This window comes from Dysidea avara, chromosome 6, assembly GCF_963678975.1.
Source record: "Dysidea avara chromosome 6, odDysAvar1.4, whole genome shotgun sequence".
Classification (NCBI taxonomy): Eukaryota; Metazoa; Porifera; class Demospongiae; order Dictyoceratida; family Dysideidae; genus Dysidea; species Dysidea avara.
This window is the reverse complement of record NC_089277.1, coordinates 897,182-922,078: the sequence shown is the minus strand read 5'-3', so window position 1 is coordinate 922,078 and position 24,897 is coordinate 897,182. Positions and strand designations below refer to the sequence as shown.

Genomic DNA, 24,897 nt, shown 5'->3' with positions numbered 1-24,897 from the left:
TTCGATTTTGCAGTTTAGTTAAATGTCAAAATATGACAGAATTTAGTGAAATTTTCAGCACAAAAAAAACAACACACAAAAACAGTAATAATTAATGTTACACAAATTCTGCTGTAGCATAACTGTCCTTCAATATTGTAATATCACTATCTGTTAATCTCATTGAGGCTGTAAGTGTTACTCTTCCCATCACTGCTCTTTTCGGGAACTCCTCAGTGACAATTTTGCCACGTCGTCCTTTCCAAAATTTGAACTCTTCTTCGTATTCCCCTTCTAGCCATTCCACCTTGATTGTTGCATCACTCACAGCCACTACCTTTCCAATTTGAGGTAAAAATTCTTTATATTTTTGACACTTTAATGTCACATATTCACCAGGTTGGTATAAATCCTCTTGTACAGTAGCAATTCCACTTTCTAACGGCTCTAGCATAGTAATAGTCCTGTTGTCTTTTCGTGATCTTGGTTGCTTTCCAATCTGAATCTATATGAGAAGAGAACAGGAAACAATATACACATGTGTTTATAATCATGCACTTCTTTTTAAACAGTTCCTTCAGTATACTTGTAGAACTGAAAATTCAGTCTCTTCCATACACTTGTAGAACTGAAAATTCAGTCCCTTCCGTACACTTGTAGAACTGAAAATTCAGTTCCTTCCGTATACTTATAGAACTGAAAATTCAGTTCTTCCGTATATTTGTAGAACTGAAAATTCAGTCCTTCCGTATACTTGTAGAACTGAAAATTCAGTTCCTTTCGTATACTTGCAGAACTGAAATCTTGCAGAACTGAAAATTCAGTTCCTTTCGTATACTTGCAGAACTGAAATCTTGCAGAACTGAAAATTCAGTCCCTTCAGTGTACTTGTAGAACTGAAAATTCAGTTCCTTCCATATACTTGCAGAACTGAAAATTCAGTCCCTCTATATACTTGCAGAACTGAAAATTCAGTTCTTCAGTGTACCTGCATACCTGTAGAACTTTAAAACTGCAGAGAGGAAGCCTTATTGCATCTTGCATTGACAAAGGTAAGTCCATGATGCATGCATTGCATGCAATATATGTACTGCAGTATACCAAAAGGCACTATAGTCAGTAGCCTTTGTGGCTGTCCAGATGCACTTGTCTGAAGACATCACGCATGCAGGCAGGCAGGCAGGCAGGCAGGCAGGCAGGCAGGCAGGCAGGCAGGCAGGCAGGCAGGCAGGCAGGCAGGCAGGCAGGCAGGCAGGCAGGCAGGCAGGCAGGCAGGCAGGCAGGCAGGCAGGCAGGCAGGCAGGCAGGCAGGCAGGCAGGCAGGCAGGCAGGCAGGCAGGCAGGCAGGCAGGCAGGCAGGCAGGCAGGCAGGCAGGCAGGCAGGCAGGCAGGCAGGCAGGCAGGCAGGCAGGCAGGCAGGCAGGCAGGCAGGCAGGCAGGCAGGCAGGCAGGCAGGCAGGCAGGCAGGCAGGCAGGCAGGCAGGCCAGTCAGTAGAAAATTTCGCAAAATTAAACTTGATAGCAAATTATTGGAAGCATATTTGGCTGCTCTGAAGACACTTTTGGGCCTAACCAATATAGACCAGGTGCCATGAATGCATCGATAGTCTGGGTTGGGTGTAATTTCTATTGTGAAAAGGTGTCAATCTCTGTGATCCCTAATGTACAGTACAAGTGTACTGTACGGTAAGTGATTTAGTGAGTGAAAACCCATTGCTTCACAAACTTCTAGAATGTCAAAGGGAACAAAGAAGAAGGCTATTTCCAACCAAGAAATGATGACAGTTACTATTACAACACCCATATCTTACTTGCTTTTTTGCTGTACCAACACAAAACATTACTTCCATAAACAGACAAATCCTGGTAGTTATTGTATAGAGGAACTAGTGATTCAAGAAGGCAAGAATAGCTGGCAGTGATGCTAGAAATATACATGCTATATCTAATTCTATATACTGGTGATTTAGGCTGCACTCGTGGGGTAACTACTTGCATACAGTGTTATCCTTTCATGCTGTTTTGTGAATGATACAGGGATATGGTATTTGTCTAAGCATGACAACAAAGTTCACATGGCTCAAACTTGATAATCCTCATGAATTAGCAATGCAAGTAATAGTTAACCACTCGCCAACGCTTACCTATCCATACAAGATTGTAAGATTGTTAGCTCTATATAGTCTAACTATAACATTTAATGAAAAAGCCCATTCATTTGTAGTGTTGATAAATTTAATTTAATGCTGTTTATTGTCTACTGGCATGTCACAAAAGATAACAGCACGATAACTAACCGGGCGACGCCTGTTATGTGATGCAGCATACTTCTGAACTCTTTCGCTAACAGTTACATCTGATGGCGCAGGTCTACTTCGTTCATTGACAGGTAGCATGGTGTCCAAAGTCCATCCGGAGCACTCTTGGGTAGTGCCAAAACGATTCTCAATATCTGAAATATCCCTATTCCATCTCTCCTTGTCTTCTGGAGAAAGAGCTCCAGATAACTCATATTTAGGGATATCTCTCCGTAACTGCCCAAGATCTTGCTTCACCAGTGATGGCTGCACAAGCTCTGGTCTTCCCACTGGTACAGACTACAATCAGAACATGACATACACATCACACAACTCTCTATAGATGCCAATAAAAATTAGTCTGGTTACTGATATACACAAAGAGGTGTATGGTGCCATGCCTACTACATACACGTAGAATATGTGACCCGCTGGGCATAAGTCAACTTGTTTGCATTTTCTCAAAATTCATTTTACAACTTCTTTGTTGTCTACAGGTAAAATACAATGGGCTGTTAAAAAGTTTCAGTCTTATCTGGTGAGTACTTTTGGAGTTATAGCAACAGACAACAAGAAAATCAAAACAATTAATTTGTACAGTGCCTATTTGGTGCTCATTTAATTGATCATAATTCATGAGTGCAACAGGCTATATGAAGTTGGGACTTGTGCCATCATGTTTGTCATGAACTGGGGCATTCATCAAGGCACAGCGTTTGGCCTATATCCACCCATGCCATTAAGCAAGAAGGCTGGTCAAGCTTTAAATGGTAATGGATTGTACACAAACGCACATAACTCGTGTTTGCTTTGTCTTACAGAAATGACACAAAAGATATTCTTACTCTCCATGAAAAGGCAAATCTAGTGATATATCAGTTTTTCTGGTTCATGTTTTCTTTCACTGTTTAAGGAGTAATTGAAATGTTACAAAATTGCTTTTGGAACATGCATTTTTACCCAATGTATTTCAATGGTATTTATCTCAAAAACAGAATTATGTAAACAAGTTGGATTGTCACTCATCGGGTCAAATATGACATGCACTTCACCCAACAAAAGTTGCCGTTCTTCTTTGATTTAAGTAGAAGTGAACGATTCATGCATTGTATATATACACATACTGTGGTACGCCAAAAGGCACCTCAACAGAAGCAGAGAGGGAAGTCACTACAGAGCATTAATGGTTACTACCCTGGGCTGTAAAAATGCATTATCACCTAGCAACCAAGTGGTAGTTATTATTAGTAGAATAAACAAGCCACCAAACAGGTAAACAGCAACCTTTAGGTTCCCCCATCTAAACCAAACTTCATTATGGTCAATAAACTACAATGGAGGTGCCTGGATAATAGAGGTCCGGATAAGGAAGGTTGCACTGTGATCATACTGAAAAGCAGAGTAGTGCTGTTAACAAGTAAGTTACTAGGTAAAAGTACATTGCATATTTGTTTCATGCTGAGTTATTTGTGTTTAGGGAAATAGAACACTCAATACTTTTGCCCTCACTTTTCTCCGTAGACCATTGAAATCTGAAGCCATAGCAACTTTTGCCAGACCACGCTTTAGTGTGCCACATCAATATTGCCAATGTGCTTAGAATGGAATTGTTGTATGGCTAAAGATTGGTTACTATTCTCTTGGGAATCGGAAGTACAACACCATACTGCAACAATGTACAATATGTGTTTTGATACCTAATGAGTCCAATTTTGTTGCTACCTAAAACCGTTTATACCAAAAGGTTAACGAGACTGATCAAGGCTTGAACCCAGCACTGTAACCAATTTAAGCCAACTAACTTATTGCATACCGTTTTATAATAAATACAAATGTAGCATGAAGCCACCTAACTTCAAAGGCAAATTTCAGGGTACATATCATATAAAGCCTGTACATTAAGTTAAACCATGGCTGGCCTTTTAAGGGAGATGTACCACCGCTTTCTTTTAAAGTTCAAGCCAAAATCAACTGCGGGAGTTTATTATAATCAAGTGATGAAAAGCATGCGTCTGATATTGTACCCTACAGGGATCAGACTGAGGCAATTGGTCACCCTTTCTATCCTGTGAGTCAAGAAATGTTAGATTAAAGTGAAAACTAGCCTATTCATAAGTGTTTCACCACGTTTTTGAATACGGGCCACGTTCACTTGTTGAGTACAGCAAGATAACTACTCTAGCCTGAAGTTTACCCCCATTGCCACTTAGTAAACTTGGTGAACACTCTTTAATCGATGCAGTAGCTGTAAAACAGTTGTAAAATTGCTAAATTGAATTTTCCCGTGACATTCATAGAATTTTCCTATTGTTGTTCATAAATGCGTAATTACAATTACTGCTGACTCAATCAAATTTTACAGGGATGTCTATATAATAAATCCAGTGGTTTCCCTCATATTGGCTTAGATGATTGGTTGCCTGTTATCAGCCTGCTAGGCATGGTACATATCAGTTGTATCATGAGCACTTGTGATTTGTCTGATATGTACCCATGCTCTCAGACTATGCCCTCGAGCTTGGGTGTACATATCAGGCAAATCACTCTTGCCCATAACACAGCTAAAACATTAGTGTATAGTTAGCTAATACAATTCAATACATGTACAGTAAGAGTGTTATGTGGTGATGCACATACCTTTAAAAGGACACAATTACCAATCCATTCATCATGAGACCAGTATTTGTACTGCATCACTACTTTTCCTGATGCATCTCGTTTGAATAAAAAGACATGGGGTTCTGTGTGGTATTTGATTACTTCAATGTGTGGACTGATCCATTTCCTAATATCAAATACTTTCTCCATGACAGAGGCATGGACAACATCTGGATTACTCGTCTTAGCTGACCTCAACATATCTATAATAAAGGAAACCAACCAAAAGTATAAAATGGTATTATTAAATGAACACAATTATAGTAAATAAATAATAGTCAAGGAAGATGAAAGTTTGGAATTATTGTTGCCACTTTCAGTACACCAGGTATCCACCCACAGCTGAACAACGAATACAAAACTATTCAGTAAAATTTTGATTAATGCCTAGAACACTTGTAATTTACTAGTCAACAAATATCCGAATGTATCTGGATAAAATGTTATGAACGAATATCGAATGTTTATTGCAGCTCTAGTATCACCCACGTGAGCAAAATAATTTAATGGTGAAAGCAGCATGCATGTAAGAGGATGGATGGCTGCGGTATTCGGGATTAGTAGTGCGAGCATTGTAAACAGGAAGGAGTAAAAAAGTGCGAGGCGAAGTCAAGCACTATTTCCTTCCTGTTTACAATGTGAGAAATATTAATCCCGAATACCACAGCCATTCACCTATTGCAAATTAATCCAACAACCATAGTAACTGTTACTAGGCAACAGAAATTCAAAAATTAATACTGTAAAAGAACAATCACACTTAGTAACCGTTGCTATGGTCTCAAAATGACATTTATCTTAGCAACGGCTACTAAGCAACCATATTTTTGCTATGCCATTGAGCATCTATTACTATGGTAACACTAGTTGTCAAGTCAGACATTTACTTCTAATAGAAACACACCACACTATTTTAGCCAATCAAATTAGTATTGCAGGTTTATTTACTATTATTATTATGTCAAGGGACCTTGACAAACAAGTGTAATACTGATTCTATTGGCTAATCGCTTGACGTATTTCAAAATAATACGTGAAGGTACTATTGAGAATATTATATTGTAACACATTCACTTGTTGGATTAGAAATAAAAGCTACAGTAATGAAGTGTGCTTTAAACTTTCACGCTGGTAAACAGTTCTAAGTTGGTTCTTTGCAGCGGGGTGTGATGACTCTACAGATTTTGTGAACCACCACTTTCCTTTTGGGATTTACAAGTGCTTAACAACTGACAAACAATGGTGCGGGCCTTGTAATCTATAGTTATGAACACATTGACGAGGCAAAAGTTTGCTACACGGCTTTTTTTAGACGTATCAACTCATTATGTACTTGTAATATAACCTGCAATATATTTGTATTAGTTGAATTACATTGTGATGTAAAATTTCAGGCATAATGTGTAATGCAACATGCAGGGCCATCTCTGCATGGCTTGATTAACATGTGTCTACAAGATTATCTCAAGGATTTTCCATTTCCAGATTTGGTAGTGGCTTTAATACAGGGATCTGAGGACATATGTAGCCCCTCTAACTGACAGACTTTCTGATGGAGAATATCATGGGCTGAATGAAATGGGGCTACACAGCGTAAACCATAAAATAACAGTATTTAAATTTTTTTAAATAACAGTATTTAAATTTTTTTTAAATGAAGTAGGGATGTATGCAATAAAAAGTAGGGCTGGAATGATCATGGTTTTTTAGTATCCAAGTACTCTCTATAACTAACAATCGAGTACTCACAAATTCTATAACTAACAATCGAGTACTCACAAATACTAGTTGCATGTAGTCATACCCATTAGACATGTTTTGTAACAACCTTAAACAGTTTACAGCTTTTCAAGTAACAACAATGATACACACACTGTATTAAAGCACTGATGTTATTGTTACTGACAAAAAAAGCCAATCAAACTTCATTGTGTCACAGTGTCACTCCCTGGTGACAAATACATCATGTGAGCTGGGTGGCCTGACTAACAAGTACTCAAGTACCAATTTAACTACCCGAGTACGAAATTCTATTAACGAGTATTAGTATTTGTTTCAGCCCTAATAAAAAGTAGTGAAACAAGAGATGAATGATGATAGGTTGGAAGTCCCTAAGTTGGCACTGAACAAAATCACATAACATGGGCTATAATGAAAATGGGGCTAACATACTAAATTCCTGGTGGAGCATCTAAACATACAGTAACAACCTCACAATGTTGATCTTATTCACCATTTATCACTACAATATACAATCCTAGGTAGTACTTTTTCTTAGTGTCCATTTCATTAGAATAATTTGCAAACCACATAACAGAAGTCACCCACCCACCCACCCACCCACACCCACCCACCCACCCACACCCACCCACCCACCCACACCCACCCACCCACCCACCCACCCACACCCACAGTGTATACATACCTTCCATTGTAGTTGCTGAACGTTTACTTAAATATTGAGAAAGCTGACTGAAACGTTGATCCACATCCTCGTGGGTATGACCCACCATCAAAAATCCAATCTCGATCTGAAAAATATGCCACTAAAATAATGCAAAAGTGCATATACCAAATAAATTGTATAAATCATTGAGTGTGGTTACTGAATGTCAGAGATAACCATCAAACACACAACTCATAAATTATGTCTCCTGTATTAGAATCAACATCATTTATATACAAAAGCTAGAGTGTATACTAAAATAATAATAACTACCTGATGTCACGTTGCTATATCAAGAGGAGTGACATCAGGTGTATTAATACAATAGCATCATGTTACCATGTCAATTACTGATATGAAGAATAGCAGCCATTGTGAACAGGAGAAAAATTCATCTACCAGGAGATTGAACTAGAAGAGTAGGAAACAGGGACAGTACCAAGAAACACTTTCTAGAAGACAACTGAGAAGAAACTTCATAATAGATCCACAAAAGGGGAGACTAGAACAGATTAAAGACACTGAGTTTGCAACTAAGGACTACCTTGGAGCGAGAGTTGAATACTAGCCAAAATAATGACATGATGCAATAAGTGCTCCACAGCAAGGAATGTACATTTAAGGATGCCAATAATTCAGTGAGCAGCCAGTGAGATAGATGACACTGGAATACTACAGGCATATACAGACACACAGTCTAGGGTCATCACTAAGTGGTCAACTGATAAATCTACTTTGATACGCAAACCAATCCCTTACATAGCATATGTACATTTGCAATATTATTTATTTTATTATGTAACAGATACATGCTGCTAACATGCTATTATAATTACGAAGCAATCAATATTAAGTTTGTTTAATTAAGGGTACAGATTAGAATATATGGAGCATTGATATGTGCTATAGTTTGATAGTTTGTAAGCAAGCAGTATCACAGGCACAAATAATTTCTTAGCAAGGAATACGGTAAGTATACTGAAAATTTCACCTGCACAAAGGGCTAGTAATAATAATAATAATACAGATTATGCTGCATAACATGCACAGTATAAGTAATTGGGTACATACAACCATATCTGTATGTATTATATACAGTATAACTGCACTTACTTCACTGAAAATGTTTATTTCCACCAAGTATGACATAAATGCATACACAAACTTGTCCTTGTTTTCTCGGACACCTGAAAATTGTACATTGTATTAAATACAGTACTTTATATACATCCAATACTTTGTAAATAACATTTTGTAATTTGGCTTGAATACCTCAAAAGCTGTAATTCAAATGTTTGATGTCCAATAGGTTTCAACTTAGATTATGATGATGCAACCGTCTTTGCATAATTACTGCTTTTCTTCCTAAGCTGTTTTCTGTTTTCTTATGTACGTATCAACATAACATACGTAAATCTAGTACAGTGGAACCTGTCTATAACAGTCACCTTGGGACTAGATATATCTGGCCTTTATATACAGGTGGCTGTTATAGAGAAAACCTGCATAGGGTGGTCAGCAGCATTTTAGTGGCTATGACCGTTATAAATGAGTAATTATTATTAAGAGGCTCGCGTCAACCGCAATACAGTCTGAATATTTAATACAGAAAGGGTAAAGTGAGTCTATGAATGTTGGTTATAGCTATTGAATATGCTTAAGCAATAAAGCCTGATTGATTATATAGTATTCATTGAAAGGCAGGAAGTGTGATAATTGTGCATTAATTGAAACGGTGCTGTGGTACCAGGAAATTGGCTTAACAAGCCACCATAAAAGGTAGCGACCGCTATACGAAGGAGAAAGTTATGTATACAGTGATTCATAGGCAAATTGTTGGCTGGCCGTTATACGCGTTAGACAGGTGACCGCTTAATGCAGACCACAATGCTTACATTTGTATGGGAAAATATTTGGGACCTCGTGACCATGGCCGTTATGCAGAGGTGACCGCTTAATCCAGGTGACCGTAACACAGGTTCCACTGTATATCAAAAATTGTTAATTTAAATAAATATGAAGTAGGGAACTATGTAGTGAAACAAGAGATAAATGATGGTATTACAGCATAGCTCAGTGAGAAGTCTCTACTTTGGCATTGAACAAAATAGCTAATGTGCCAAAGTAGGGACTTTCCCACTGAGCTATGTTGTAATACCATCATTCATCTCTTGTTTAAGTATTTTTTATTGCATAGACTTTAAAAATATACTAGTTTGTTTAGTGTTTTGTTGTAGCACAGCTAGCTACAGTGTAACTTGTGACTGTTCTATTAGAATATCACACATGATTGTTGCATTAGAGTATTTAGAGTCAGCCAAGGGGTGTGTAGCTAGCTAGTGGGGTGAGGTCATCATGTTTACTTTAGTGCTGAGCGATAGTAAAAGTTTTACTATCACTTTTACTATCGCGATAGTTATTCCTTAAATATCGCGATAGTGAATACTATCCTGATAGTTTTTGAAACACTTTGCTCTTAACAAAGTCTTAGTTGTATAGCTATGATTTGCAGTCTTATAGAGAGCTATTTTACATGACCAGGACATTTATTAATTAACTCTGTGGGCGAATGATAAATATGGACTTTTGGTATAGTTTTTACAGGCCACTCCTTTATAAGAAAGCTGGTAATACTAACTGTAAAACAGTATAGAAAGCTTATTAATAATGCAGATCTGAGCTTATCATAACTATGATAGTGATATCACTATCGTGATATATCGCACTATCGATACTATCGCTCAGCCCTAGTTTACTGTTATGTACACTAGATTGTAAAGAGGTGTGGTCTCCGTACTCTATCGCTATTAGTCAACCTAGGTCTTTATTTGATGGGTGTGGTCACGAACCTATCGCAAACGGGATCCTAATCACAAAGTTACAGATATCTAGCTAGTATATCTCTTATAGTAGCACCGGGACTGAAGCACTTCTGAAATCCAGCTCTGAAACAATTCTGTGGCATCAAATATGCTGCTGAAAGAAAATGTTAATACGAAAAATTAATGTCTCGATATGGTTTTGTTGGATGAAGAAAACAAGCAGCCCGATTGAAGATAAAAGGAAAGACAAGACACAGAGGGCCTACACTTGTCGGAACCCAAAAAGGCACATCCCACTGTTGAGTTTACTAATGTGGCATGAAATGGCAGCCATGCACTGCTTCGTTTGGTCTCTAGCCTTGTGACTGTGGTCAGGCTGGCAGTGAGAGACTAAAAATGGAGTTTTAGCAATTTTTAAAAAAAAATTCCATATCTGGCCACCTGTAAGTATTTTATTACATTTGAAGGCAGAATTTTGAACGTTGCACCATTTTTGGGGCGATCCCTACTTAAACAATACTATCATATCGTTTGATATATATATAGCAAATAGGTACACACATACTATACACTGTAGCAATTTCCATAATACACTTACAATTATCCATTTGAACATAAAGCTTCGATGGGAGCACCCTTGATGTGGAAATTTCTTCTAATATAAATAAGATGGCAGTAAGCGTTAAATTACAATCATGGGGCCATTGCAGGTAATCAAACAAACAGTGATGCCCTAGTCCATGGACCACAACACCAGTCAAATGGGTCCTAAGGGTCCAAAGATTTTGACATGATTTTGAAACACGGACAAGGCTGGGAATGTTCGTCTTATTCTGATCCATTCCATCGATAATGAGGGACAAGCATCCTCCAGGGGTTTCAGCTGCTTCTAGTTGGTTCTTGCGGTATCTTTGACGCTCTTGGCTACATGAATAAAAGTGAATGGGAGATTTTAATTCAAACAATTTGCTCACATTGTATTTAAATGCATTATACATGAGCTGCACAAATAGTATGAATCATATAGTACGATAAAGATATCTAGCGGTGGGCGTTGCCCATGAAATAACATCGCCCAAAACCAGCCTCACCTTTCCCAGTGTTGCTATAATTATTTAAACGGAATTTTCTACTGGCTGACTGACTGACTGCCTGATGCCTTCAGAAAAGTATAACTCGATAAAGGCTTGATTTTTTCACTGTTTGACGGCGCTTTGGCCCGAGAGGTGCTTTTGGAACACCGCAGTACGTACAATGCATAAACCAATGTCCACCTTTGTGTCCCATTCATCTTTGCTGACAATGAAAAGTGTCAATTTGGCGGTAGCATGTGATGGTTTCCCTTTGTAACGGAAATCATCCATATTTTTCATAGTGGCCACTTTGATTGCAGAGGTGCTTTTCAAATAGTTCTTGATTTGCAATCTTGATTTGCTGTGTAACGGGTTGAATACAGCTGACAATGAAGCGTAATGGATACTTCAATTTTCAGACAATAATTGATAGAGCTGGGGCACATGGCACCATTTCTTTCTTTCGATATGGTATGCGTGGGTTAACTAGTCATAATAATAATAAAAAAGTTAACAAACAAGTACACTAATTTTCAACTAGAGTAGGGACCATAGCACAACGATAAAAAGTACTGAAACAAGCTGGAGTAGTGCACGATATTAAATCACAGTAAAACAATAAGAAGTGTCATGGACGGTATATCCATACTGCAGCACAGTAGGGATCTTCTTTTTGTTTTACTGTGATTTAATATTGTGCACTACTCCCCAGCTTGTTTCAGTACTTTTTATCGATGTGCTATGGTCCCTACTCTAGTTGAAAATTCCATTTTTTGTGTACACTTGTTACACATAGCGAACAAATCAATGTTAAAATTAACTTATGAAAACTTACTTTTGCAAACTAATATGATCCCTTAGCAGCTCTTCAAGCCTTTTTCTTTCTTCACTTGATGTTGTGGCCTTGCTGGATTCCAGTTTGATTAGAATGCAAAAATCACATTTGCTAAATCGGCATTGCTATAATGCAAACCAAAATAAAGATAACCAAAGCATCAACAAGGCAATTTATACAAGTCTTTATCGACATAACATTCTGAGTGAGCTTGTAGTAGTACATGCAAAGTCTTTTTTGAAATCATCGTGGTTTACAATTGATGTGACAATATTGATCCGTATCCCAAATTTGCAGATACACATGCACACACAAACAAAGCCTCGGCAGCCATGTGAAACACAGCATTGCCACCCAGTGAACCATGCCTGTGCACTGCTAAAGACACACAGGCCGCCACTTGGTACGCTCATGTATATATTGTGTATTTGAATCTTCCTGTGCCAGCACTAGTAGCCTGCAGGAAGGTTTCACACAGAAAGGATCCGAAGTCCATAAACTATCCAACACCACAAGGCATTCGCTTCCACAGCTAACACCTGGCCACCCGTCCTCATAATACAGTGTGGTAGACTGGAGCAATTAATGTAGGTAAAGTTTCTTACTCAAGGAAACAGCAACACCAACTGCATAACCAGGTACTGAACCTGAAATCTTTTGATTGCACACAAAATACACATTATATGAAAGTGTGAATACACCTTGATGTTTACCTATCTGGAAATGATAAAAAGGATTGTAGCACACATGGTACAGGGAAAATTTGGTGAATTGTTGTTGCAGTTGTATTTGGTGTAATAAAATTTGGCAAATTACTCAAATCTTGCACGCATTTTGTACAACAATATATTTAAGAGGTGTGTGCTACAAGGAGTAACACAAATGAAAAATGGTACAGTACTATCTGTGTTTCGTATGGAGTCTAAGGTTAGAGGTTACCACATCAACTAATCTATATGGCCCAAACCATTTGTTGGAGAAGGAGGTTTCTTTTAGATGTGAGACAGGTAATGCATTAGCATAGTGAAAGAATGGAATCCACTATGCCATGTTTCACTGCCTTCTTGCCAATTTTGGGTAGGTGTTAACATTAAAATTAATATGGCCCATCCTGGCTGCTGCTATTTCCACTGTCATGTGTCTTCCACTTTCTTAGCTAACTGTACATTAGCGAGTTCAACAGCTTTCAGGGCGACTTGGCTCTATTAACTGGTTAGTTCAGGCAGTCCTTTATCTCAAGTTCGACTGATTGAGAGGACACATGCTTAACATCTCAACACAGTTATTCACTACGTGGTTGCCTATATTACATGCAAGATTTTTAATGCAAATCTGGTTAGGAAAAAATAAATCTGTCAAATTTTTGCATTCACTGATTTAAAACCAGCACCAAAGTTTCCCTCTATATGGTATATAAATATGGCTCAGTGGATTGGTCTTAAGCAAAAGATGGTCTTCAAACAATAAATCATTAGACCAAGAGAACCTTCCACCATATGCACATTGTTACATTTATACCCTGTATACACATAATCAACAAACATGCGAACCTTTGGAATTGAAACATTCTTAAATTCTTGTCGATACAGCTTGTTAAACTGAGAAAGGCATATTCCTTTGGACTCGTCTCCATGATACAGCTGGTCCAACAGAATCTCATGAATTCGCTTTTCTGTTAAGCACGTTGGTAAAAGTATTGCATCTTTGTCTGGCCGTTTATCACCAATTTTGTTGAAATAATGCTCCATCCATGTCAGCGCTTCCAATGTTTTTGGAGATAATGATCTTCTTCGTTGTTGCTTTACTGCATTGGTGGTATCTCCAAATTCAACAAACTGGCGACGGAGGCGATAAAATCTAGACATACTCACCGAAAGGACTTCCAGCCATAATTTGAAACAAACAATCTTCCCTTTAACTATATATACAATATTCTTTATATCTTTCAATCCATCTGTAGTCAAAGGACAGTGAGTTGCAAAGTACTGGATTAGCCATTCATTCTGATCAACAGATGTTTTGCTATCAAAGGCACAGTGATAGCTCAGGGCGTCATATTCTGTTAATTCGTGTTCTTTGAGGGCGCATTTCTCCTTACAACCATTAAAATTAAGCACGTTGCTTAGGTTCCAGATACCTATCAATCCAGAATCATCTAACAATGAACAAGGGAGTATCACATTATCCTTGTTATTCTCTTCACATGAAGGAGAGCTATTATTCTCTTCACGCTGTTTCTTTGAAGGGGTGCTACTACCAAGTGGTGCAAATCGCTTTGCTTGATATTTAGGCAACTTGGTGGGTTCACGACTGCAGGTTTTTGTCACCTTTTTCTTTGAGTTTTTATGTGCTGCTTTGTCTACAGAAGAGGAATTTCCAGAGATTGTGCTTGGCGCCAGCGGTAGACTATCGAGAGAACTATTGACTTCATTTTCATCCTCAGGTCCAGGTTCGTCATCAATTGGTACAGAAGGAGACATTCCTACGATTGAGCTTGGCGCCAGCGGTAGACTATCGAGTGAACTATTGACTTCATCCTCAGATCCAGCGGGTTCATCATAAATTTGTAACGTGTTATCTTCAAGAAACGAGTCGACAAAGATAGGAAGTTCTTCGTCGCTTAAGCTTCTGTTCATTTCGTCCAGAGTCTCAAACGAGTCTTGGGCAACTTGACTATGACACGTGCTCACACGCCTGTCCATCACTCTTCCCGCCTTCTTTTTGATTTGATCACGTGTCATCTGTATGCCTGCATCACGTGTCATGGCTATGTGGACGATGGTGGCAGGTGGACATTGCTTTGGACAGAAAAAAGAGTGTTTGTATGGCTACGATGTAAGTAGTTGTAATAAAGTTCGGTGATAGTATAGTAGTCTCGCGTGGGAAGACTACGTTAATAGTGAGTGTCTAATCATGTTATACCATACATGTACGACTCTTAATAGGTATTGGAACGGCGTCACGCGCCCAGTATATAGTCTCGCGTGGCCAGACCGCTTTTTTCCGTATATTGGGTGTAGAAAAAGGGTCTGGTGCACGGATAGAGACTTGCAGCATGACGTAAAACGACGTAAAACGTCGTAATTGCTAAGCAACCGTAGCTGTCGGCCATGTTTCGGAACGGTGTTGTGGCTGAAGAGTGCTTTTGCAGGATTTAGTACAGGCTGTAATGAAGCGAATCAGTGTTTTTAAATACCACCCAACTCGTTAAAAAAGGTGAAGTTAGAATCGGTGAGTAATGTATTGACATTTAATTAGCCACCTATTTCAAAAAGCCAATGATAAGATCTATTTTAGATCTTCTATTTTTAAGAGCTTCCCAGTGCCACTACACCCAGCGCTTAGTGAATAAATCTCGTTACCTTCATTCTGACCCAATATGCGCCGTAGAAAGTTGTCCCGAAACATGTTCGTCTAGCAACCGTTGCTTCACTTATGCAAGTCCTGTATAGTATTATGTTGCACATGGATTGGAATCAACTCCATAAATTGCACGAAATGTGAAACATTCCTTGTAATAAAGTTTACAGGAAAAACTTATTTCATGTGGAAACTAGCTATTTACACAGAGGAAGACAATGTTTTATACGAAGCTGATTCTAGTACTTATACTTCTGGTGAATGGTAATGGAATGAACAACCCCCAGCTTGATTTTCTGTGAGTGTGTATCGGCAACTTCTGTTGCCAGGTGCATAGTTGTCTGAACGTTTCACTGTCATGTAGCTTCACATGATGCCAACTCACCATGTTGTGTTGCTATAGAAACAGAACAGATACTGCTCTTTCACGTGTACCAAGTGTGTGTAAGTACACGTTCCTACTGCCATGATTTGCCTACACAAACATTCCGTTACATTCGCAATTCATCCACTCGATAATTCAGCATTAACGTATCCTTCTCCTAACTCTGCATAGCTGCTGTCTAGCATAACCGTTTGTCTTTCAAGCTTTATAATCTAATACCTAGGCTGTGGAACAAAGCTAATAGGATGGTAGGACACTTTGCTCTTAGGTTCTACATCACTCTCGAAAAACCTTTAAAACTTCATTAGGAGACAATTAAATTAGTATACGATACAAATTACGGAAACCACCCATAACATTCAAAACAAGCCTACTTATGGTTTGTGACGCCGTTTCCAATGGTTTCTCACTACGTAGAACAACTCTATGGATTCCTTTTTATCAATGATGATGCAGAAATTGTTAAAACGCTCACCAGTGTCTTTCAACATGGGATAACCAGCCTGTCAAGTGTGAATCTCAAAAAAAAAATCGTTCTGTAGATTTTTAGATATGCATCTCTCTAGCTAGTGTCTACCAAATTTGAAGGGCATGGTACATGAAAATGAAGTTGTTAGGCGAATTGTGACTAGCGAACATGCACTCTGTAAAGTAGTGATCACATGATGACAGCTGTTGCTGTTCAACACAAATTTTCCATAGTTTCTGCAAGGTGATGATGTTAGAACTTGAATAACGTTACTTGTATCCACAATAGTAGACTGACAGGTTAGTAGAGCTGATATTCATAGTCCTTCACTTTGTCTGATGGAACAGCCTGTTTGTGGTCATGCATGAAAAAAAAAAAAAAAAAAAGGAAAACTACAGCCTTGTAAGGCTTCATATAATAACAATAACCTCAGAAAATGTGAAGTATAGTGTTTCTGAACAGTTGGGCAGAAAAAAAATAAAAAGTGCAGCATTGTTTGTTTGCTGTTCTTATCTTCACTTGTAGCAGGTAGAGTAGCTTTAGCTAACCAGATATCCAATGTTTCACTGTATACTCAGATTGTTTCGATAAAATAACAGAAAACAGGTGCTACTTTGGGAAATTGTTTTACCCAAGTTGAATAAGTCTTCAGCTAAATAATTCACTTCAGTCCGCATCAAACATTTATTTGGTTGTGGCATAGAGGCTATATGTTATGTTAGCTGGTAGTGATGCTGCTGAAATGCTGCTGAAATATTTGCTAACATGTACCTGCCGGAATCCACCTGTCTCCAATGATATTCCCTCCAATATCCACAAATATTATGATATTCTTGTTCAGTACAAAATGCTACACAATAAACAATGTAAAAGGAATGTCTACACCTTCAAACTAGCCTTTAAACAAGTGAGAGAAAGCCAACACACACACACACACACACACACACACACACACACACACACACACACACACACACACACACACACACACACACACCTGTCTGTCTGTATGTGTGTGTGTGTGTGTGTGTGACAGGGAAATTGAGAGAAAAGTTCTGATGGATGGCAATTATGCCCAAAGCACATGTATGTCAGATGCTTTTGTATATGTGACCGTCTCAGCAAAAACCCGATTAGCATGCATATTGAGAAAATCGAAATTTAAAAATAATTCGTAAAATTACGCATGCTACAAAAAAAATTATGCAAGTTTTTATCGGGCCAGCACTTAAAGAAGGAAGACTTAAATCGATTAAAACTATATACCATCTTATTTGCCTGTTCATGGACAGTTTGAAAATATTTGTTTTGTTTCTCTAGCTTCAACGGTATGCGTGTCACGTGCGTTTGTTTATGTTTCGGTAAACGTAAACAATATTGTCATCGTTTCTTCTATCAAACCGCCTTCTTATCCATATACGCAAGTATCTACAGGACTAATACTATACCTTGGCTGATGTGCTGATCCATGGTGAACGTTTTAAGCCAATTTGCAACATTGTAGACTAATCCAAACGGAAGTTATGGCTGCGAATGTAAGCACCTGTAGTTTATTTTTAGTATAGTCGCTGTACAAATTGATTACTTTGCTCTTCCTACTGTCTATCGCTATAATTCCAAAACTATACATCACAGAAGGCTGAAACTTTGATGGTCCATTCCTTGGACACTGCTGAGTGAATAAAGATTTTTTTTTTAATTGTGCGAACAAGTTGGGTTTTTACTGAGACAGTCACATATGTAACTATGTGTGTTTGTGACTGTGAACGTTCATGTGTGTCACCAGAGTTGTCAGACATATCATTAAACACACGCACACTACATACCTGTCTGTCTGTATGTGTGTGTCTGTATGCTTGTGTGTGCATGCGTGTGACAGGGAAATTGCGAGAAAAGTTCCGATGGATAGCCAATTATGCCCAAAGCACATATATGTCAGATGCTGTGACTGCGAGCGTGCGTGTGTGTGCACCAGAGTTGTCAGACATGTCATTAACCACACACACACTACACACCTGTCTGTCTGTATGTGTGTGCGTGTGTGTGTGTGTGACAGGGAAATTGAGAGAAAAGTTCTGATGGATGGCAATTATGCCCAAAACACATGTATGTCAGATGCTTTTGTATATGTAACTATGTGTGTGTGACTGCGAACGTTCATGTGTGTACACCAGAGTTGTCAGACATATCATTACACACGCACACACTATACACCTATCTGTCTGTATGTATGTGTGTGCAAGCGTGCGTGTGACAGGGAAATTGCGAGAAAAGTTCTGATGGATAGCCAATTATTCCCAAAGCACATGTATGTCAGATGCTGTGACTGCGAACATGCATGTGTGTGCACCAGAGTTGTCAGACATGCCATAAAACACACACACACACTCACACATGCAACACACACAGGTTAGTCCAGTACTGCTACACACACACACCTGTCTGTCTGTATGTGTGTGTGTGTGTGACAGGGAAATTGCGAGAAAAGTTCTGATGGATGAGAAATTATGCCCAAAGCACATGTATGTGAGATGCTTTTGTACATGTAACTATGTGTGTTTGTGACTGTGAGCGTACATGTGTGTGCACCAGAGTTGTCAGACATATCATTAAATACGCACACACACAGAAGTATATTGACATAACTTGCATATTTGCAGGAAATAAATAAGCCTAGAAAGAAATGGAACCAACAAAAGCCATGAGCAGATTGCGGATCATTTATCTACTATCTGATTCCCCCACCACTATTTAGTGAGAACATATTTGTGATGCATAGATTTTTAACTTTCCTTGTTTATATAGGTTGAAGACTCCACAAAATTGACATCGTGCACAGAGAGTGCAGGTCAACGTAATACAGACTATATACATATTGCTTGTTTCACATGAATTGTTGTGATAAGTTGTCATTGTATTATGTCAATATTAATCGACTGTGGATAGTTATAAGCTGTGCCTAGAGTCACAGCAGTCATGTGAATAAAATAAAACTTGGGAAAATGCATAGGTCTCTGAGGGTGCTCAAACCCAATACTTCAGATGATGACCATGTAAGAGCAGAGGTGGGACATTATGAGCAAGTGATGACCATGTATAAGCAAGTGATGACCATGTATAAGCAGAGGTGGGACATTATTGCTACTGGTGATGTATGTCCATCCCCTGGACTATACACAAGTTGAACTGGATCAATAAAAACAGCTAAAAATTAAAAGTGGATTGTTTTTCTCGAGGGAGTTAACATTTCAGTCAACCAGATTAGTGGTGACAACAAAGGTGTCATCAACAGACACATGTAGTTTTGCTCTGTTACAAGTTTGGGAAAAGGCTGTTATGGACACTGCATTTTATGGCTTCCCCATAAGAAATGTATGGTGAAAATTTTGATTGGCCATAACTATTGTGTCAGACATTTGAACTAATATTTTTAATTAGTGGGTTATCCTGTGCTACAAATGAGCCAAATTTCAAGGTTGTGTGTAATTGCATTCATGAGTTATTAAAATAATATTTTTGAGGATCCAGCTCAATGCATACATACTATAGACTACTCAGTGGGGTTTCTGTTGTCTTTCACAACCAGAATTACATCCAAAAAATCCATGCACTCAAATAGCTACATAAAACCTGTTTACGTTATATTTGAGGCTGTCCAGTCCAGTCATGGATTTTTTTCCCTTTCTGCACCTTTCCCTGCAAGCTGTAGGACCAGGAGTCTTACAGATCTTCAGCACTTGTGTTGTAAAGCCTTAATATAAATAAATATTTAGTCTCTGCAGCTTCAGAAGGTGATGTATATTATACTGCTAGCACTAATACTCTGCTAACATTATGGTTACTACATACAGTTACAGTAGGTATACTGGCATGGTGTGTACATGACATAGAATAGTAACAACAGAAGATCATTATGATAACACAGTTCTGTATCTATGTTAGACAATAACTGGTGTGCACATCTGTGGCTAGTATGGTTACTACACAGAACAATTATAATAATACTGGTATCCATGTGCATGACATAGCTAGTGTGGTAACTAAGTAGGACTATATAGACTATCCTGCTTGTGACATAGTATGGTAACTACATAAGACCATACTGGTATGTTACGTGGCAAAGTACGTATGGTACAACATGCATATCACACTAGTTGACATTATATTAGTCAACATTGGTTGACATCATATGAGTCAACATTAGTTGACATCAAATGAGTCAACATTGGTTGACATAATATGAGTCAACATTGGTTGATATATCACACTGGTTGACATGAGTCAACATCATATCACACTGGTTGACACAAGTCAACATCATAATACTGGTTGATATGAGTCGCACAACATCATATAGCAACATCATATAGCTGACATGAGTCAACATAAAATCACACTGGTTGATATGAGTCATGATCATACAACATCATATCACACTGGTTGACCTGAGTCATACAACATCAAATCACACAGGTTGATATGAGTTGATATGAGTCACTCTACATAAGATTGCACTGGCATCATATCACACTGGTTGATAGTGTCATACAACATCATATAATTATCACATTGGGTGATATGAGTCACTTAACATCATGTTGTGTGACTCATATCAACCAATGTTATATGACTCGGGTCAACCAGTGTGATAATATGATGTTGACTCAGGTCAACTATATAGTGCGATATGATGTTGTGTGACTCATATCAACCAGTGTGATAATTATGATGTTGATCATATCACACTGGTTGACATGAGTCATACAACATCATATCAAACTGGTTGATATGAGTCACAGAACATCATGTTGTGTGACTCATATCAACCAGTGTGATATGACTCAGGTCAACCAGCATGATAATTTCTAATGTTGACTCAGGTCAACTGGTGTGATATGATGTTGTGTGACTCATGTCAACCAATGTGATAATATGATATTGACCCAGGTCAACCACTGTAATATAATGTGGACTCATGACAATGTGTGATATGATGCTGACTCGTGTCAATCATATCACACTGCTTGACATGAGTCACACAACATCATATCACACTGGTTGATATGATCATGAGTCACTCAACACCATATCACACTGGTTGATATGAGTCACACAACATCATATCACACTGGTTGATATGAGTCACTCAACACCATATCACACTGGTTGATATGAGTCACACAACATCATATCACACTGGTTGATATGAGTCACACAACATCATATCACACTGGTTGATATGAGTCACTCAACACCATATCACACTGGTTGATATGAGTCACACAACATCATATCACACTGGTTGATATGAGTCACACAACATCATATCACACTGGTTGATATGAGTCATGATCATACAACATCATATCACACTAGTTGACCTGAGTGCATCATATTATCACACTGGTTGACCTGAGTAATACAACATCAAATCACACTGGTTGATAAGAGTCACTCTACATAAGATCGCACTGGTTGATATGGCATCCTATCACACTGGTTGATATGTGTCATACAACATCATGATATTATCACACTGGTTGATATGAGTCACTTAACATCATGTTGTGTGACTCATATCAACCAGTGTTATATGACTCGGGTCAACCAGTGTGATCATATTATGATGTTGACTCAGGTCAACTGGTGTGATATGATGTTGTGTGACTCATGTCAACCAGTGTGATAATATGATGTTGACTCAGGTCAACCACTGTAATATAATTTTGACTCATGTCAATGTGTGATATGATGTTGACTCATGTCTCATGTCTCGTGTCAATCATATCACACTGGTTGATATGAGTCACTCAACATTATAATCACACCGGTTGATATGAGTCACTCAACATCATATCACACCGGTTGATATCAGTCACACAACATCATATCACATTGGTTAACATGAGTCAACATCATATCACACTGGTTAACATGAGTCAACATCATATCACACTGGTTGATATGAGTCACAGAACATCATATCACACTGGTTGACATGAGTCATACAACATCATATCACACTGGTTGTTATTGTTGTTATTATTGTTATTATCTACTTTACCAGTTAGGCACTGGAGGGTGTACACAGAAGGCAGAGCCTGTTCGAGGTGTTTACCCATAGCCTAGGAGCCTAAGTTGATATGAGTCACAGAACATCATATCACACCGGTTGATATGAGTCACTCAACATCATATCACACTGATTGACATGAGTCATACAACATCATATCACACTGGTTGATATGAGTCACTCAATATCTGGTTGACATGAGTCACTTAACATCATGTTATGTGACTCATATCAACCACTGTGATATGACTCAGGTCAACTATCTATAGTGCGATATTATGACGTTGAGTGACTCATGTCAAGCAGTGTGATATGTTGTCAACATCATATCACACTGGTTGACATGAGTCAAACAACATCATAATTATCCCATTGTTTGATATGGGTCACTCAACATCATGTTGATATATAATAGTCATACAACATTATAAATATCACACTGGTTGATATGAGCTGTACAACATCATAATACACTGGTTGACCTGAATCATACAACATCATATCATACTGATTGATATGAGTCATACATCATATCACACATCATATCCCACTGGTTGACATGAGTCATACAACATCATATCACACTGGTTGATATGAGCCGTACAACATCATAGTACACTGGTTGACCTGAGTCACACAACATCATATCATACTGGTTGACATGAGTCATACAACATCATATCATACTGATTGACATGAGTCATACATCACATCACACTGGTTGATATGTGTCATACAACATCATATCACACTGGTTGATATGATCATGAGTCACTCAACATTATATCACACTGGTTGATACGAGTCACACAACATCATATCATACTGATTGACATGAGTCATACATCACATCACACTGGTTGATATGTGTCATACAACATCATATCACACTGGTTGATATGATCATGAGTCACTCAACATCATATCACACTGGTTGATACGAGTCACACAACATCATATCACACTGGTTGGCATGATTCATATCACACTGAGTCATACAACATCATATCACACTGGTTGATATGATCATGAGTCACTCAACATCATATCACACCGGTTGATATGAGTCACACAACATCATATCACACTGGTTGATATGAGTCACACAACATCATATCCCACTGGTTGATATGTGTCATACATCATATCACACTGGTTGACCTAACATCATATCACACTGGTTGACATGAGTCATACATCATATCACACTGGTTGATATGAGTCATACATCATATCACACTGGTTGACCTAACATCATATCACACTGGTTGATATGTGTCATACATCATATCACACTGGTTGACCTAACATCATATCACACTGGTTGACATGAGTCATACATCATATCACACTGGTTGATATGAGTCATACATCATATCACACTGGTTGACCTAACATCATATCACACTGGTTGACATGAGTCATACATCATATCACACTGGTTGACCTAACATCATATCACACTGGTTGACCAACATCATATCACACTGGTTGGCATGAGTCATGCAATATCATATCCCACTGGTTGATATATGTCATACAACATCATATCACACTGGTTGATATGATCATGAGTCACTCAACATCATATCACACCGGTTGATATGAGTCACACAACATCATATCACACTGGTTGATATGAGTCATACAATATTATCATACTGGTTGACATGAGTCATACAACATCATATCACACTGGTTGATATGAGTCATACAAAATCGTATCACACTGGTTGATATGAGTCATACAATACTATCATACTGGTTGACATGAGTCACTCAACATCATATCACACTGGTTGATATGTGTCATACAACATCATATCACACTGGTTGATATGAGTCATACAAAATCATATCAAACTGGTTGACATGAGTCACTTAACATCATGTTGTGTGACTCATATCAACCACTGTGATATGACTCAGGTCAACTAGCTATAATGCAATATTATTACGTTGTGTGACTCATGTCAAGCAGTGTGATATGATGTTGTCAACATCGTATCACACTGGTTGACATGAGTCAAACAATGTCATATCACACTGGTTGGCACGAGTCATACAACATCATATCACACTGGTTGACATGAGTCAAACAACATCATATCACACTGGTTGGCATGAGTCATACAACATCATATCACACTGGTTGACATGAGTCATACAACGTCATATCACACTGGTTGGCATGAGTCATACAACATCATATCACAGACATGAGTCATAAAACATATTATCAGACTACAACATCATATCAGCGTTATAAGTGGGTCAGTACTGTTGACCCGATTGACCCACTAATCTGAATAGTAATTCCCGGATCTGACCCGCATGTGACCCGGTTTAATTAACATAGAGGTGTGCCTCAAGAGCTAGATTAAAAATTCACAAGTTCTATTGGTTAGCCCTGCACTATAGATAGGATTGTCTGCAAGAAGCAAGTAGCTACATTTTATCAAGTGGGTGTGGCTCCATGTAAGTCTACATGCAGCTACCT

General features: G+C 38.3%; 1 protein-coding gene and 1 long non-coding RNA gene across 4 annotated transcripts; one reads left to right on the top strand and one right to left on the bottom strand.

Moving 5' to 3' along the window:
* Positions 1 to 13: 13 nt before the first annotated feature.
* On the bottom strand, positions 14 to 14,890 carry LOC136257587 (uncharacterized). 2 transcript variants are annotated; one of them, XM_066050824.1, is made up of 9 exons: positions 13,661 to 14,890; positions 12,111 to 12,235; positions 10,801 to 11,126; positions 8,494 to 8,567; positions 7,360 to 7,465; positions 4,914 to 5,137; positions 2,277 to 2,576; positions 376 to 484; positions 157 to 316 (listed from the first exon to the last, which is right to left on the bottom strand). In XM_066050824.1, the coding sequence occupies exons 1-9, from the start codon at positions 14,873 to 14,875 to the stop codon at positions 300 to 302; spliced, it is 2,496 nt and encodes an 831-aa protein (XP_065906896.1). In that variant the 5' UTR covers positions 14,876 to 14,890; the 3' UTR covers positions 157 to 299. The 2 variants fall into 2 exon arrangements, with proteins under 2 accessions (XP_065906895.1, XP_065906896.1); XM_066050823.1 differs by having other exon boundaries at positions 14 to 484.
* Positions 14,891 to 14,997: 107 nt separating this feature from the next.
* Positions 14,998 to 19,256, top strand: LOC136257599 (uncharacterized). 2 transcript variants are annotated; one of them, XR_010702082.1, is made up of 3 exons: positions 14,998 to 15,341; positions 18,985 to 19,078; positions 19,130 to 19,256. It is a non-coding gene; the product is annotated as an uncharacterized lncRNA (long non-coding RNA). The 2 variants fall into 2 exon arrangements; XR_010702083.1 differs by having other exon boundaries at positions 15,005 to 15,326.
* The last annotated feature ends 5,641 nt before the right edge of the window (positions 19,257 to 24,897 follow it).